At 41.9% G+C, this 12,922-nt stretch overlaps 1 protein-coding gene across 2 annotated transcripts in view; it reads right to left on the reverse strand.

Annotated features, from left to right (window-relative positions):
* PTPN22 (protein tyrosine phosphatase non-receptor type 22) overlaps positions 1 to 7,153 on the reverse strand; it is a 58,315-nt gene extending 51,162 nt beyond the window's left edge. For both annotated transcript variants that reach the window (XM_059375789.1, XM_059375788.1), the window contains exon 1: positions 6,938 to 7,153. In XM_059375789.1, the coding sequence (XP_059231772.1) occupies positions 6,938 to 7,024 (87 nt within the window). In that variant the 5' untranslated portion in view covers positions 7,025 to 7,153. The remainder of the gene's footprint in view (positions 1 to 6,937) is intronic.
* Positions 7,154 to 12,922: the final 5,769 nt, after the last annotated feature.

Genomic DNA, 12,922 nt, shown 5'->3' on the forward strand with positions numbered 1-12,922 from the left:
AAATGTACATGTCATAAAAACCACCATCAGTTGCAGTAATTGGCCAAAGGGATTACCTATTCTTCTGCAAATTGTAATCTGTCTGATCAAGAATGCACTAATGGAAATAGAGAGCCCTCCTTAGCCTTGAAGGCAAGACGTCCCTAGTGCTGGCCAGGAAAGAGTAGTGGCACCACCAGTCTGAGGGTTCCAACAGGGAGGTGGTGATCATACCGTTGCACTTGAGGCCACCAAAATCAATATGCTCATCAGGCAACTTTCTGGCTATAGTTAGTTTTTCTCCAAACTATTGAATATGCTATTAGTCATGCAAACTCCTATTCTGACAGTGATTTTTCTCCCTGAAAAATTAATAAATTGGCATTCTTGTTTCTGGTGAATTTCTCATGTATTTGCCTAGTCCTGATCAACTCGGAGCATACTGACAAAATTGAATTTTTAGACTAGCAAAACTAAAGCCAAGACACTGGATTGTGGTAATCCAAAATAGTTAATACCACATGACCTTGTTCAGTGCATTCTGATCACAACACTACAGTAACTGCATGTATTTGACCCTGATGGGATTCATAAAAATGATTAGAAAAACATCAAGACCCAGCTACATGTAACAAAATGGATGGATTTTATAAACATGATGTAGAGTGAAAAAAAAGAAGACATTAAAAAAAAACACACAACAAATACATAGCATGATTGCATTACATAGTTCCAAAATAGGTAAAATTAATCTCTACTGTTCAATGATAAATACAGGTCTTAAAACTATGCAGAAAGATAAAGAAAACAATTCACAGATAAAAATCATAACCATTTCAGGACAGCATTTACCTCTAATATAGTGGGGTTTGGGGGTAGCTGTGATCCAGAAGGACACCCAAGGGATTTATAAGGTGTGAGCAATGTTCTGTTCCTCCATCTGAGCAATGCTCATATGGGTACCTGCTTTATCCTAGTGCTAAATCGCATGTGTTTGTTTACTTTTTTAAAGATTTTATTTATTTATTTGAGATACAGGGAGCATGAGCACGAGCAGGGGGAGGGGTAGAGGGAAAGAGAGAAGCAGGCTCTCTACTGAGCTGGGACACCAATGTGGGGTTTGATCTCAGGATCCTGGGATCATGACCTGAGCCGAATGAAGGCAAATGCTTAGCCAACTGAGCCACCCAAGGGCCCTGTCTATAGTTATTTATTTTTATTTATTTATTTTTAAGTAGGCTCCATATCCAGAGAGGAGCCCAAATTGGAGCTTGAACTCACAACCCTAAGATCAAAACCTAAGCTGATATCAAGAGTCAGATCCTTCACCGACTGAGCCACCCAGGTGCCCCTTGTGTGTGTGTGTGTGTGTGTGTGTTTTCCTCATGTGTGTGTTGAAAGCACTTTTCTGTGTACATGTTATATTCTACAATTACTTCAAGTTTAAAAGGTTCAAGCCAATGTATAAACTGGGGGCAATAGAGTCAGGGCTAAGAGCACATGCTTAATGTTAGATAGCTCTATTTCAGATCCAAGTTCTACCACTTAATGAACTGCATGAACTTAGGCAAATTGTCCCTCAGTGTCTAGGACTTGCCAGACACGTGCTAGGGGCTGCAGATACCAAGATAAGCACAACTAAATGTGAGCCTTATCTTTGTGGTACTTCAGACTGATAGGAGAGCAGAGGTTAATCAAATAATCACACAATATGTAAAATTTGAACTGTGATAAATCCTATGGAAACATTAATAATGCTGGGGGCAAAAAAAAAAAAAAGAGATGTAAAAAGAAATGACAGACGTGGCTGACCAAGAACGTATAATAGGAGATTTGTTGGATTTGGGGGGTCAAAAAAGGCTTCCCTGAGGATATGCCTGCCAAATTGAGATCTGAAGAATTATGAAGTATTAACTAGGTGAAAAGGAGTATGAGGGAATATTCAAGGAAAGGGAACAGCATGTGTGCAAAGGCCCTGTGGTAGAAGAGCATGACAAGGACAAGCTCAACATGCTGTGGGAAGTTGGAAAAGCCCTTGAGGGCTGGTCCATGTAGGACTTTGTATTGTAAGGGATTCTTTGGGAAGTAAATGAGACTGTGTTTGAGCATAGAGCATGGAACACAGTTCCATGGGTCAGTTATCATTGAACAGACAACTTATAATGAGAAAATATGGGTTGAAAATAACCATGGAGTATAGAGTTGTGGAATCTCTATGTTGTGCACCTGAAACTAAAGTAACACTGTACATCAGCTATACTTTGATTATTAAAAAAAAAAAAAAAAAGAAAAGAATCAAAATAATTTTTGAGGTTTCAAAATCAAATAAATAAAATTAACACAATGAAGTACTATTTTACACTAAATTGGGGGTGGGGAGTAGGAAGGATGTTAGGATGCAGTATAGAGGTTAAGGGCTTTATATGAGACCAGTTTCAAGTCCTGGCTTTGCCATTTCATGGCTTAAATGAAGATAATGCTTTCCTCTTGGGGTGTTGTAGTGATTAAGTTTATATATGGTAAACCACTTAATGCCTAACATATAGTAAGGAGTCCAAAAGATTTAATTTCTTGTATAGTTATTAAGACTAGCACGGTGGTAGAAAAGATGATACATTCAGACTTTGCAAGTTAGAAAAACTCTTTGAAAAGCACATTTGGCAACACTTAGCCCATTAGATGCTAAGACTTTTTTGACCTGGTAATGATACTAGCCCCAGGATATAATTCAAAAGACGAAAACCATGCGGACGAGCACATTTATTGCATGTTATTAATAATTGTGAAAAATTAGAAATAATCTAAATGTCCAAGAAAAAGAAAAAATCAAATTACTTGGGTGTCTACCACACATCAGGCATTTTATGTATTTATTCCATTTTCTCGCAGCATTCTGCAATGTGAATATTTATTTATTCCCACTTTTTAATGACTTTGTTCAAGGTCACGGAGCTAATGATAGGCAGAACCTAAATCCAAACTCAGGTTTATATGACACTGATGTCAATTTAAATATAGATGGTAAAGCAAGACTACCTGAACTTAAATCTCTGTTCTACCACTTCCTATCTCTCTAACCTTGAGCGAGTCAATTAACCTCTGCCTCAGTTTCTTCATTTATAAAATGTACAGTACCTTCTTCAATGGATTAAATGACTTGATACATAAAGGTGTTTAGAACAGTTTCTATAAGAAATATGGAAGTATTAGCTATTATTATGAGCATTATTCTTTCCTTATACCATGCTCCATCAAAAGCCATAAATATAGATTTTAATTAACATGATAATTTGGGTATAATATTAAGTGAAAATATGAGAATACAAAATTATATCTATGCTGTCATTATAACAATGTAAAAGGCAGTATATAAATGGATAAGAACTAGAATTTCCACACCAAGTAGACTGTATTTGTTGGGATATTGGTCCTACGGTGAATTTATTTTCTTTTAACTTGCAATAATATTGTTTTATATGAATAACAACAATATGGGGTACCTGCGTGGCTCAGTCGGTTAAGGTAGGACTCTTGATTTCCACTGAGGTCAATGATTTCCGGGTCTTGAAATTGAGCCCCAAGTCAGGCTCTGTGCGGGGGAAGGGAGTCTGCTTGAGATTCTCTCCCTCGCTCTCTGTCTCTCCCCCCCACTTTCCCTGCCAACCCTGGGCTCTCTCTCCCTCTCTCTCTTTTTTAAGAGAGAGAAGGACAAAAGGAACTATACTAACTGAGGTCTTATGCTCAGGCTAAAAACCCTTTGAGGAACTCGGTGTTACTGGCTGAACCAAGACATTACTGCATAAGGATTCATTTCCCGGACTCTGAAATGACAGATCCAGCTTAAGCTTCACTTCTGGGGCTGAACAACGGCGTGAGCTTAGGCCAATTACTTAACCTCTCAAAGCCTCAGTTTTCTCATCTGTGGGTCAGCGATCATTAACAAGAACGGTTTTGGTTTTTTTAAATGAGTAATAAATAAGATAATGAATACAATGCCTCCTTGACACCGCACCAAGACTATCACAATTCAGTATTTACCGGTGTAATTAGCTGTTTAATGTCTGCCTGTCTATGGCATCCTCTGATATCTTGGGAGATGAGCTCCACCAAAGCAGGGCATTGTATCTTGCAGCATCTAACACAATGCTTTGCACATAGTAAGTTCTCAGTAAACACGTGAATGAATGCGGGAAAAGCTTATAGTCGTGGCAGTTTCCACTCTAGTAAGAGCCAAGTTTAGTGGAACTAAACTTCCACTCGTTTCATGGCAGTTTCCGCTACAGAAAGGTGATTGAATTTAGTGTCGGCGAAGGAAAAGTCCTCAGCTGCATGGTATTGGCTTCAGCCAGCATACCAGCACCATGTGCTCTGTGCACAGACACACAGCCAAGGGGGTGGGGCCGGGGACTGAAATCCAAGCCTCGGACTTGGCGGGAGGCAGGGTACACAGATTGTCTCCCTGGAACCAGAGATGGCTTTCTGTAATTCCTGCAAAGTCCCTACCATTGAGGCTAGCAGTGGCCTCATGTCACAGAATTAGTGCTCCAACCTCAAAAACATCAAATCCTGGGAGAATACATCAAAGAGTTGAAGATGGGATGGGGGACAGGACCCTATGGAAAGCCCTTCAAGTTAATGGCAGTATTGACCTGTCCAAGCAAGCAACCGAGCCCTGTTCACCACCACCCAACTCCCCCAAAATGAATGTCTCTGGTATCTCAGCTGAACCTTTAGGTGGGGCTGAGGGCAAGACTCTGTTTTTCCACTGGAGGACATGAGTCAGTGAACAGTGAGGTGCCACTTAATCACCACCCAAAAACAAGGTCCTTAAAACCAAGAGCTAGAAAAGCAAGGAAGTGATTAATATAAAAGTCAGGATAGTGATTATTCCCTGGGCAGGACAGGGCAAGACATGGTGGGAGTGGGGATGGGGAGAGGAATGGGGGTGAGGGACCTGCTGGAGAAGTGATACAGAGGGGTCTCTGGGAGTCTGAGGATGTTCTAGTCCTTGACCTTGGAGGTGGTGGCTTTATAATTATATTTATACATGCTGTCTGTAATTTTCTAACAATGTATTATGTTTCACAATTTTAGACAGCTGAAAAAAATACTAACTATACAATGTTCTTAAGCAGGGGGAAATGACCAGGTTTGTATTATTAGAAGATCAATTGGGTATTGAATGCAAAATAATATTAGTCAAGTTGAGTTGGTATAAGGGCTTCTCTCACAACATATAATCACTCAGTCATAATATCCAATCACTCAGCTTTACAGAGTGTTTTCACAGCTACTCTCTGGGATCAGAATGTCAGGTCCATGAGCACAGAGGTGTTGTCTTGTTCATGGCTGTATCCTCAGGGCCTAGAACTAAACTTGGTACACAGGAGGGTCTCAATAAATATTCCTGAATGAATGAGCACATTTAACTATTGCTGATATTTAATCATCACGACAATATGTGAGGGTCCGTAGGATGTAAATTATCATTCCCATTTTGGAAGTTAGGAAACAAAGACTTGGAGAAATGAAGGAACACGTCAAAGAGTTGATAATTCGGTTGATGAGAGACTCATGATTTGATTTCAGGTTTTCTGCTTCAACTCTCTTGTTTTTCCTACTTCTCTGGATCTGAAGAGCCAAGGCCTCAAGCTTTTAGGGCTCTGAAACACCAGCTGGAAGTATTCCAAAGTACATAATAGGTACTATCAGATATGCCATGTCCTCTGCTGTGCTAGGTTATGGGATGAATGAAGCCTACCCAGCCGCTGATGGGTCAGTCACCACAGTCCCATCAGAAGAGACGCAGCGCTTCCCTGGATGACCAGATCTAGTCAGCCTCACTCTCCTTGGCACTCGTGTTTGTCTCCATGCCCCTCACTTGTCTCTAGTCCTCATCCCAGCCGTTCCACCCCTCCAAGCAAAAGAAGCTTAAGGAAACCCTGTTATTGCAAAAAACACAGGTTCTCATTTTTCCTTTTGAGAAAATACACCAGAAAAATAAAAGAAGAAATAAAGAAATATGGCAGCCAGTAGTTTCAGGGCGCAGGAGCCCTTGTCATCCCAGCGGGATTCTATGGGGAGGCTAACACATAATGTTCCGTGAAAAGTTCATCTTGGTTTCTTTCCTCTTAATATTAATTAAAAGTCGTCATTTGAGGCATAAGGCACAGCTCAGATACCTAGGAACTCCAGATGTTCGATTAATGTTGAGTATTTATAAACCTGGAATTATGTAGGCCTTCCGTAGGAATCCTAGTCCAACTCCAAGAACTAGCAAACACAATATTTAAAACAGTATTTTGGAGATAATACATAAAACACACAAGCCACTTAGAAAAGCTGAAGTTTGGGGGGCGCCTGGGTGGCTCAGTCTGTTAAGCGTCTGCCTTCAGCTCAGGTCATGGTCCCAGAGTGCTGGGATCGAGCCCCGCATGGGACTCCCTGTTCAGTGGGAAGCCTGCTTCTCCCTCTCCCACTCCCCCTGCTTGTGTTCCCTCTCTCGCAGTGTCTCTCTCTCTATATATAAGTAAATGGGTGAAATCTTTAAAAAAAAAAGGAAGGGAGTCTTTAAACAAAAACAAAAGCAACAAAGAAAGAAAAGTTGCAGTTTGGGACATCTAGGTGGCTCAGTGAGTTAAGTGTCTGCCTTTGGCTCAGGGTCCTGGGATTGAGTCCCATATTGGGCTCCCTGCTCAGCGGGAAGCCTTCTTCTCCCTCTGTCTGCTGCTCCCCCTCCCTCTCTCTCTCTGACAAATAAATAAATTAAAATCTTGAAAAAAAAAAAAAAAAACTTGTCGGAAAGTTGGAGTTTTCGGTTGCCTTTCTCCCTTCTTGGCCTGCACGGTCTGATATACACGTTCTCTCCGAGGAGCAATTTGGTCTAGGAGAGTTGAACCATCCTCATCAGCTAAACAGTCTGTGTAACTCCCCTGAGAGTGTCACATGTAGGACTCACCAGAAATTCACCGGCAAACTCCTCTTTGTCAGTTTTCTTGCTTTGGGCCTCCTCCAGGAATCTGTGCAGAATTTCCCTTTGGTCCATGCTGCAGGACAAGAGAAACGGTCTGCCAGTGGGTGAAGGGAGGGCATGTCATATGTATGTCATGGCCAAGATACCACCAAGGAGCCAGGGCTGCTGCTGGAGCAGAGCATGTTGAAGGCTGTGGTTAACTGACTTCATCACAAGCCCTAGAGGAAATTAGTGCGCAACCAGCTTCTGTGGTCACACAACAAAGCCATCATCACTCCAGGGCCCTAGCGCCTTCCTTCTCAAGGAAGGAACCCGGTTACAACTTGAGTTGCAACAAACAAGAGGCTAACCAGAGCATCACACGTGGTCTGCTTAGCTCTGAGACTGTTCCACTCTATCCCTTTTAAGCGAGATTCACCTTTTTTCTTGTTTCCTAGAGAAAAGGCAGTGTGCCAGGTCTCACGGATCGGATCTGCTTCTCCCCATTTCTTCAGTGAACACAAGGGCCCTGTTGATACCTTCTGTTTCCTCGTGTCCCAAATGAACTCAGCCAAGTTCAGCTAGGGCCAGAAAGCGAGACAGACACTGTTTGGAGTTAAGACATCTTCTGCCTGTGCTACTCTCCCCAAAGTGCCTTGTCCATGTGATCGGTGGGAAATTTCTGTTCATCAGAGAAGGCATTTTTGTTCAGAAATTTTAAGTATGGGGGCGCCTGGGTGGCTCAGTGGGTTAAGCCGCTGCCTTCGGCTCGGGTCATGATCTCGGGGTCCTGGGATCGAGTCCCATGTCGGGCTCTCTGCTCGGCAGGGAGCCTGCTTCTCTCTCTCTCTGCCTGCCTCTCTGTCTACTTGTGATCTCTCTGTCAAATAAATAAATAAATAAATCTTAAAAAAAAAAAAAAAAGAAATTTTAAGTATGCCATATAGACCTCAAACTCTCTTTTGGATGAAACAAAGTCAGCTGCTTCTGACAGCCTGTATCTCTCCCAGGGCTGGGGAAGTGCTGAATTGCTTAAGGGAAGTATTGTTGATTTCAGGACTGAGTGTTGATCTATATGGGATCCAGGAGCACAGTGGCCCCCATGAGGACCAGGAAGTTGGCACAATGTCTCCTTATGCAATGCTAGTTAACTATAAGGAACAGAAAAAGAGTAAAATCACCCACCTTGCTGGCAACAGTGTAACTTTCAGGGCGGAAAGCATGAGCTGAGTCTAGAGAAGACATTCTACCCTCCCAACTGGTGCCTTGGAAAAGGCCATCGCTTCGGGAAGCCATGCTGTGCATGTGGCATTTTGGCCCTGTTTGTCAGGCGGGCTGTTCTAGAAAAAGCTTCCACATCTCAGCTTGAATAAATCCTCTCCTCAATGGGTACAAACCTACTTAAGACTGTCTCATACAGAGTGAGTGCAACCCAAAATCAGCATATCGTCTTTGCCTGAGGACAGAAGTTCCATAAATAATTGTTAACAAAATTAGTCTGAAATAATCCTGAAGAAAACTGGGAAATGTGCCATGAGAGCTTCCTCTATTTAAGATATTAGCAATCCTTTCTGTTTTGCATTATTCAGACTCCCTTCAGGAAATCATGACTCCAAGCACTGTGAAGTCGCCTCCACTTTATTGAGCCCCACAACAGGAAAGGAACGGGTGTTGGAGGGATCCCACTTGTAGGCAGGTGAAGCTAATAGAGAATTGCAATCCTGAGACACATAAGAAATTAAAATGAAACATAGTTCTCCAACAATACTTGTTGAGAGTGGGACAGTATTTCTTCAATTAGCATTAAAGGGGAATTTTTTGTTGTGCTAACAAATGTGATGTTTAATTTGGTTATTTTAAGACATATAAAATATGGCAGGGGGAAGACTTCAAAAGCACAAAATCTAAAGTTCACAATAACTAAAACCCTTTAAAACTATGTTATGAGGTTTGATGAAGACTAAGTGATGCAGAAAAAGCTCAATTGTGTAAGTGCTGGGATCAAGGGTACTTTAGAAAAAAAAAATTTATTTGATAGACAGAGATCACAAGGAGGCAGAGAGGCAGGCAGAGAGAGAGAGGAGGAAGCAGGCTCCCTGCCGAGCAGAGAGTCCAGTGTGGGGCTGAATCCCAGGGCTCAGGACCTGAGCCGCAGGCAGAGGCTTTAACCCACTGAGCCACCCAGGCACCCCTTTTTCTTTTTAAAAGTCTTTTAAAATTCTTATGCCACTTTTAACAACAAAAAAGATTTAAAAATCCAACAATTGGCTCAACAAATTTATTTAGTGCCCACTAAACGCTAAGCATTATAGTAGGACTGGGGAGGCAGTATCGAACAAGCCAGAATATAGTGAAAAGAACCCTTAACCACTTAATAAAGCATCTCAGGACTAAGATGCAGATGTAATTACTAAACAAAATAAAAACATTCCAAAGTAACTTGCTCCTTTGCTGAGTACCAAAGCATAATATGAAAAAGAAAATGATTTTCTGCATTTTAACAAGAGAGAGAGAGTTTCATAATCTCTCTGTCCCCTTAGAATGTAACCACTTCCAACCAAACCAGAAATTTACTAATTAATAAACAAAAAGAGACCTAATCAAATAAGAGGTAATGTTCTTTTTCTCAAGCTCATATTTCAGAACAGTCTCTAACTTCAGTCTCTTCTTGGGGAGAGCTAAGATAGAGACAGATAAGAGGTGAAGAGAAACTCACTGAGATGCCCTCTGTAGCCCTTTTACCCCAAATATAAGAATCTAAAAATAGTGTCTTAGCAGAACTGCAGATTTTTTTTTTTAAAGCGAACAGCAACTCTTAGGAGTCTGTTCCACTCTAAAACCAAAAGAGACAGAAACATGGTGAAATAACCAAACCTCAAAAACCCACTTAGCTGAAAGACCATTTCCTGAGTAGACCACTCAAGCGAGCAAAAAACAAAACTGAAGGAGAAAACAAAAAACTTAAAAAAATAAGTTTTATTTTTAACAAATCTAAGCTGCTACTTCATTGTTCACACTTCCTTCTACAGATACTCACAGGTGTCTACAGACAATAGGGGCATCATGCTTTTTGATAAAGATTCTGATGACTCATTTATATCTTGCGGGAAGATCAAGAGCTGGGGGAGGGGAGGAATATCTTATACAGCAAAGACCGGCAAGTACCTAAAAGAATTTGCGAATTTGTGATGAAATATTTAAGCCAGTCCGGTGTAAATCCTGAGTGAACGCAACAATTCCATGCAGTAAAAGACCCACATGAACTCTCTGTCAGAACCCTCAGGGGTGAGTTCTAGTGGAAAGTAAAAGTGAATGAGCACCTGAAGAAGACCGAGGAAGGAACACCTCACTGCTGCCCCCTGTGGCTCTCTGGAGTGTTCAGGAGGAAGAGGACAGCAGGGAGGAGGGCCTGTCCCACAGTCACCTGCACCAGCAAGAGGGAAGTGTGCCAGTGTAAGGGGAAACATCATTGTCACGGAGGTTGGAATTAGATGACAAAAAACAAAACAAAACAAAACAAAAACCAAAAACCTTAAACCGGAGAGAATATCAGGGGAGATTATTAGGACAGTGATTATTAGCTAATGGGAAATACACTCAGCACGTCTTCTCTACCTCTGCGGAGCCTGTCCTACCCTGGGGAAGCCACTTACCAACCTTTGCTTCCTCTTCATTATGCCTGCCTTTCTCTGCTTCACAGGGTCATTGGTTTGTTATGGGCTCTGTGTATTATCTGTGAGACACTGGGTTCTTTGTGAGCATGCCCTGGGTCACCAAGGCCTGCCTGTCCTTTCTCCTCAACCTCTTGTAGATTCATGCAGTCTTTTTCATTCCCATGTGGACCTCCAGGCCCTTTTGCACACGTGGACTGCTGCAGCAATCGCGGCAATCTCAATGCACTGTCATCTATATTCCGTGCTTGCATCTCCTAGAACCAAGACTGGATAAATGTTACTAAAACTCCACTTTAATGCTCAAAGACCCGAAGTAGTTGCCCATGCTCTAGAGGAACGCATCCAGATTCTTCCACTTGCTACCAAGCCCCTCCCTGTGTGTCCCCACCCAAACTATCTAGCCACATCCCCCACAGGCCTTGCTCACGCTACTGCCACCTCATGTGCTACTTCTCGAGCCTTTCCCCTAATTTTCGTCAAGACAAAAGTAAAGCTGTAAATCCCGGTTACTCTTCTCTTCAACAATTCTGCCCCTGACGCCATCTCACCAACAAACTTCTCTCAGGAGGCCTCTTCCCAGAATTACATCTTTATATTCAGCCGTAGCAGTTTTCTTCGTTTCTTCACGTGTTCCTAGTCTCCCATAAGTTTATTCAGGAGAGTTAATTTTTTTAAAAAACCACTTAAGTGGCCTGCTGCTGTTTTAAGTTTATCAAAGGTAATGCTAGTGTCTTCTATATGTGTCTGTGTAACCCTCAGTGCTTAACCCTGGTCTTAAGCACACATGAAATAATCTTATGGTGATCAAGGACACTACGTAATGTGGTTGGCTGTTGTTAAGACACCCACCCCGACTTGCTTACTCACTGCAACAATGACTCCAGGTCTCCTGCCCAGCACTTTCACTTTGCCAGGAGCAGATGGGCCTTCCCTACAGGGACATCAGGAACCTGGCAAAGAGCACTTGCCTGAGGGCTGCTGCCCAGCGGGGGGGGGGGGGGGGGGGGGGGGCGGGGTTAGGGAAGGGAATGGGGCCCAGTCATCATGAGGCAAGAGTTGAGCCCTGCAGGGCTGCAGTGGCTGGAGAAGAAATGACCTCCTTCCTCTCCACAAGAGATCCAGTTCCCTTTCTGTAAAAGGACATGGGTGAGGCTTACACAAGACGCTTGTTGCTTTGCTTTGTGTTTTTACCTCATCCACAGCAGGAAAATCCCCTCCCCAGCTTCTGGTCATGATAGCTTCTGGTCACTACAGGATTCCGAGACCTCATCAAGCTCTTCAGTTCAGCTGCTGTGAACTTCGTAGTTACCTCCCCACATTCCACAGGAAATCATGCTCTGCCTTCGGTTTCAGAAATGCAATCCTCAGAGGGCAAAAGTCCACTGATGATTTTCAACTGATGTAATTTACCTTTTTTTTTTTTTAAACTCTTGGGCTTGGCACCTTGTTCAAAATCTAATCAAACTTGATGTTTATCTTTCGTTTGATTGTTTATTGAGTCTGTTTATTTAATGAATACTTATGAGATCTATATACATGCAAGAGAATGAGGAGGAAAAGCACTACAGATGTGTACAACAAATTGTCTTCATTCAAGGCTCTTTTATACTTGAAGGAAACTAAATACACAAATAACTATAACTTAAGGCCATATGTGGTAAGGCCATAAATGTTATGCTAACAAAATTTTGAGGAGGCAAAGATCTTGTGTTTGGGTTATCTGGATAGCCTTCATAGAGGAAGCAGCATTTGAGTTAGGCCTTGAATATGTCAAAGAGCCTGAGAAAAAGCATTATGAAAGAGAGAAAGAACAGAGGGAGTTGGATGGCCTATTGAGTGGCTCAGTCTGATGGGAGCCTTGGTTCTATAGCATCCTGACTGACAAGGCTAGAAAGGGCAGTTGGAGACAGACCCTGAGGAAATTTTAATACCAGGTTGAAAAGTCAGGCTTTATTTGATGGGCAGTGGAAAACCGGTGAAGGTTTTGTTTTAGTAACAACTTTATGAGGTACTACTGACATATAATAAACTACACATTTCAAAGTGTGTGGTTTGATAAGTTTGAAATATGTACACAGCCATGAAACCATCATCACAATTAGGATAAGGAACAAATCCAATCACCTTCAAAATTTCCACTGGAAAATCTTAAGAAAATGGCAGTCAAAGCAATGTTTCTCAATATCTTTTTTTAAAGAAATGGTCCTTTCTGATCATTTTTTTGGAAGTCTCCTCACTTCCTTCAGTAGTATATAAATTTTCAAAATGAATTATGTCATATCTAAAAATGGATCAAAAGAAAAGACAAGGAAACCAT

This window comes from Mustela nigripes, chromosome 14 (assembly GCF_022355385.1).
Source record: "Mustela nigripes isolate SB6536 chromosome 14, MUSNIG.SB6536, whole genome shotgun sequence".
NCBI lineage: Eukaryota > Metazoa > Chordata > Mammalia > Carnivora > Mustelidae > Mustela > Mustela nigripes.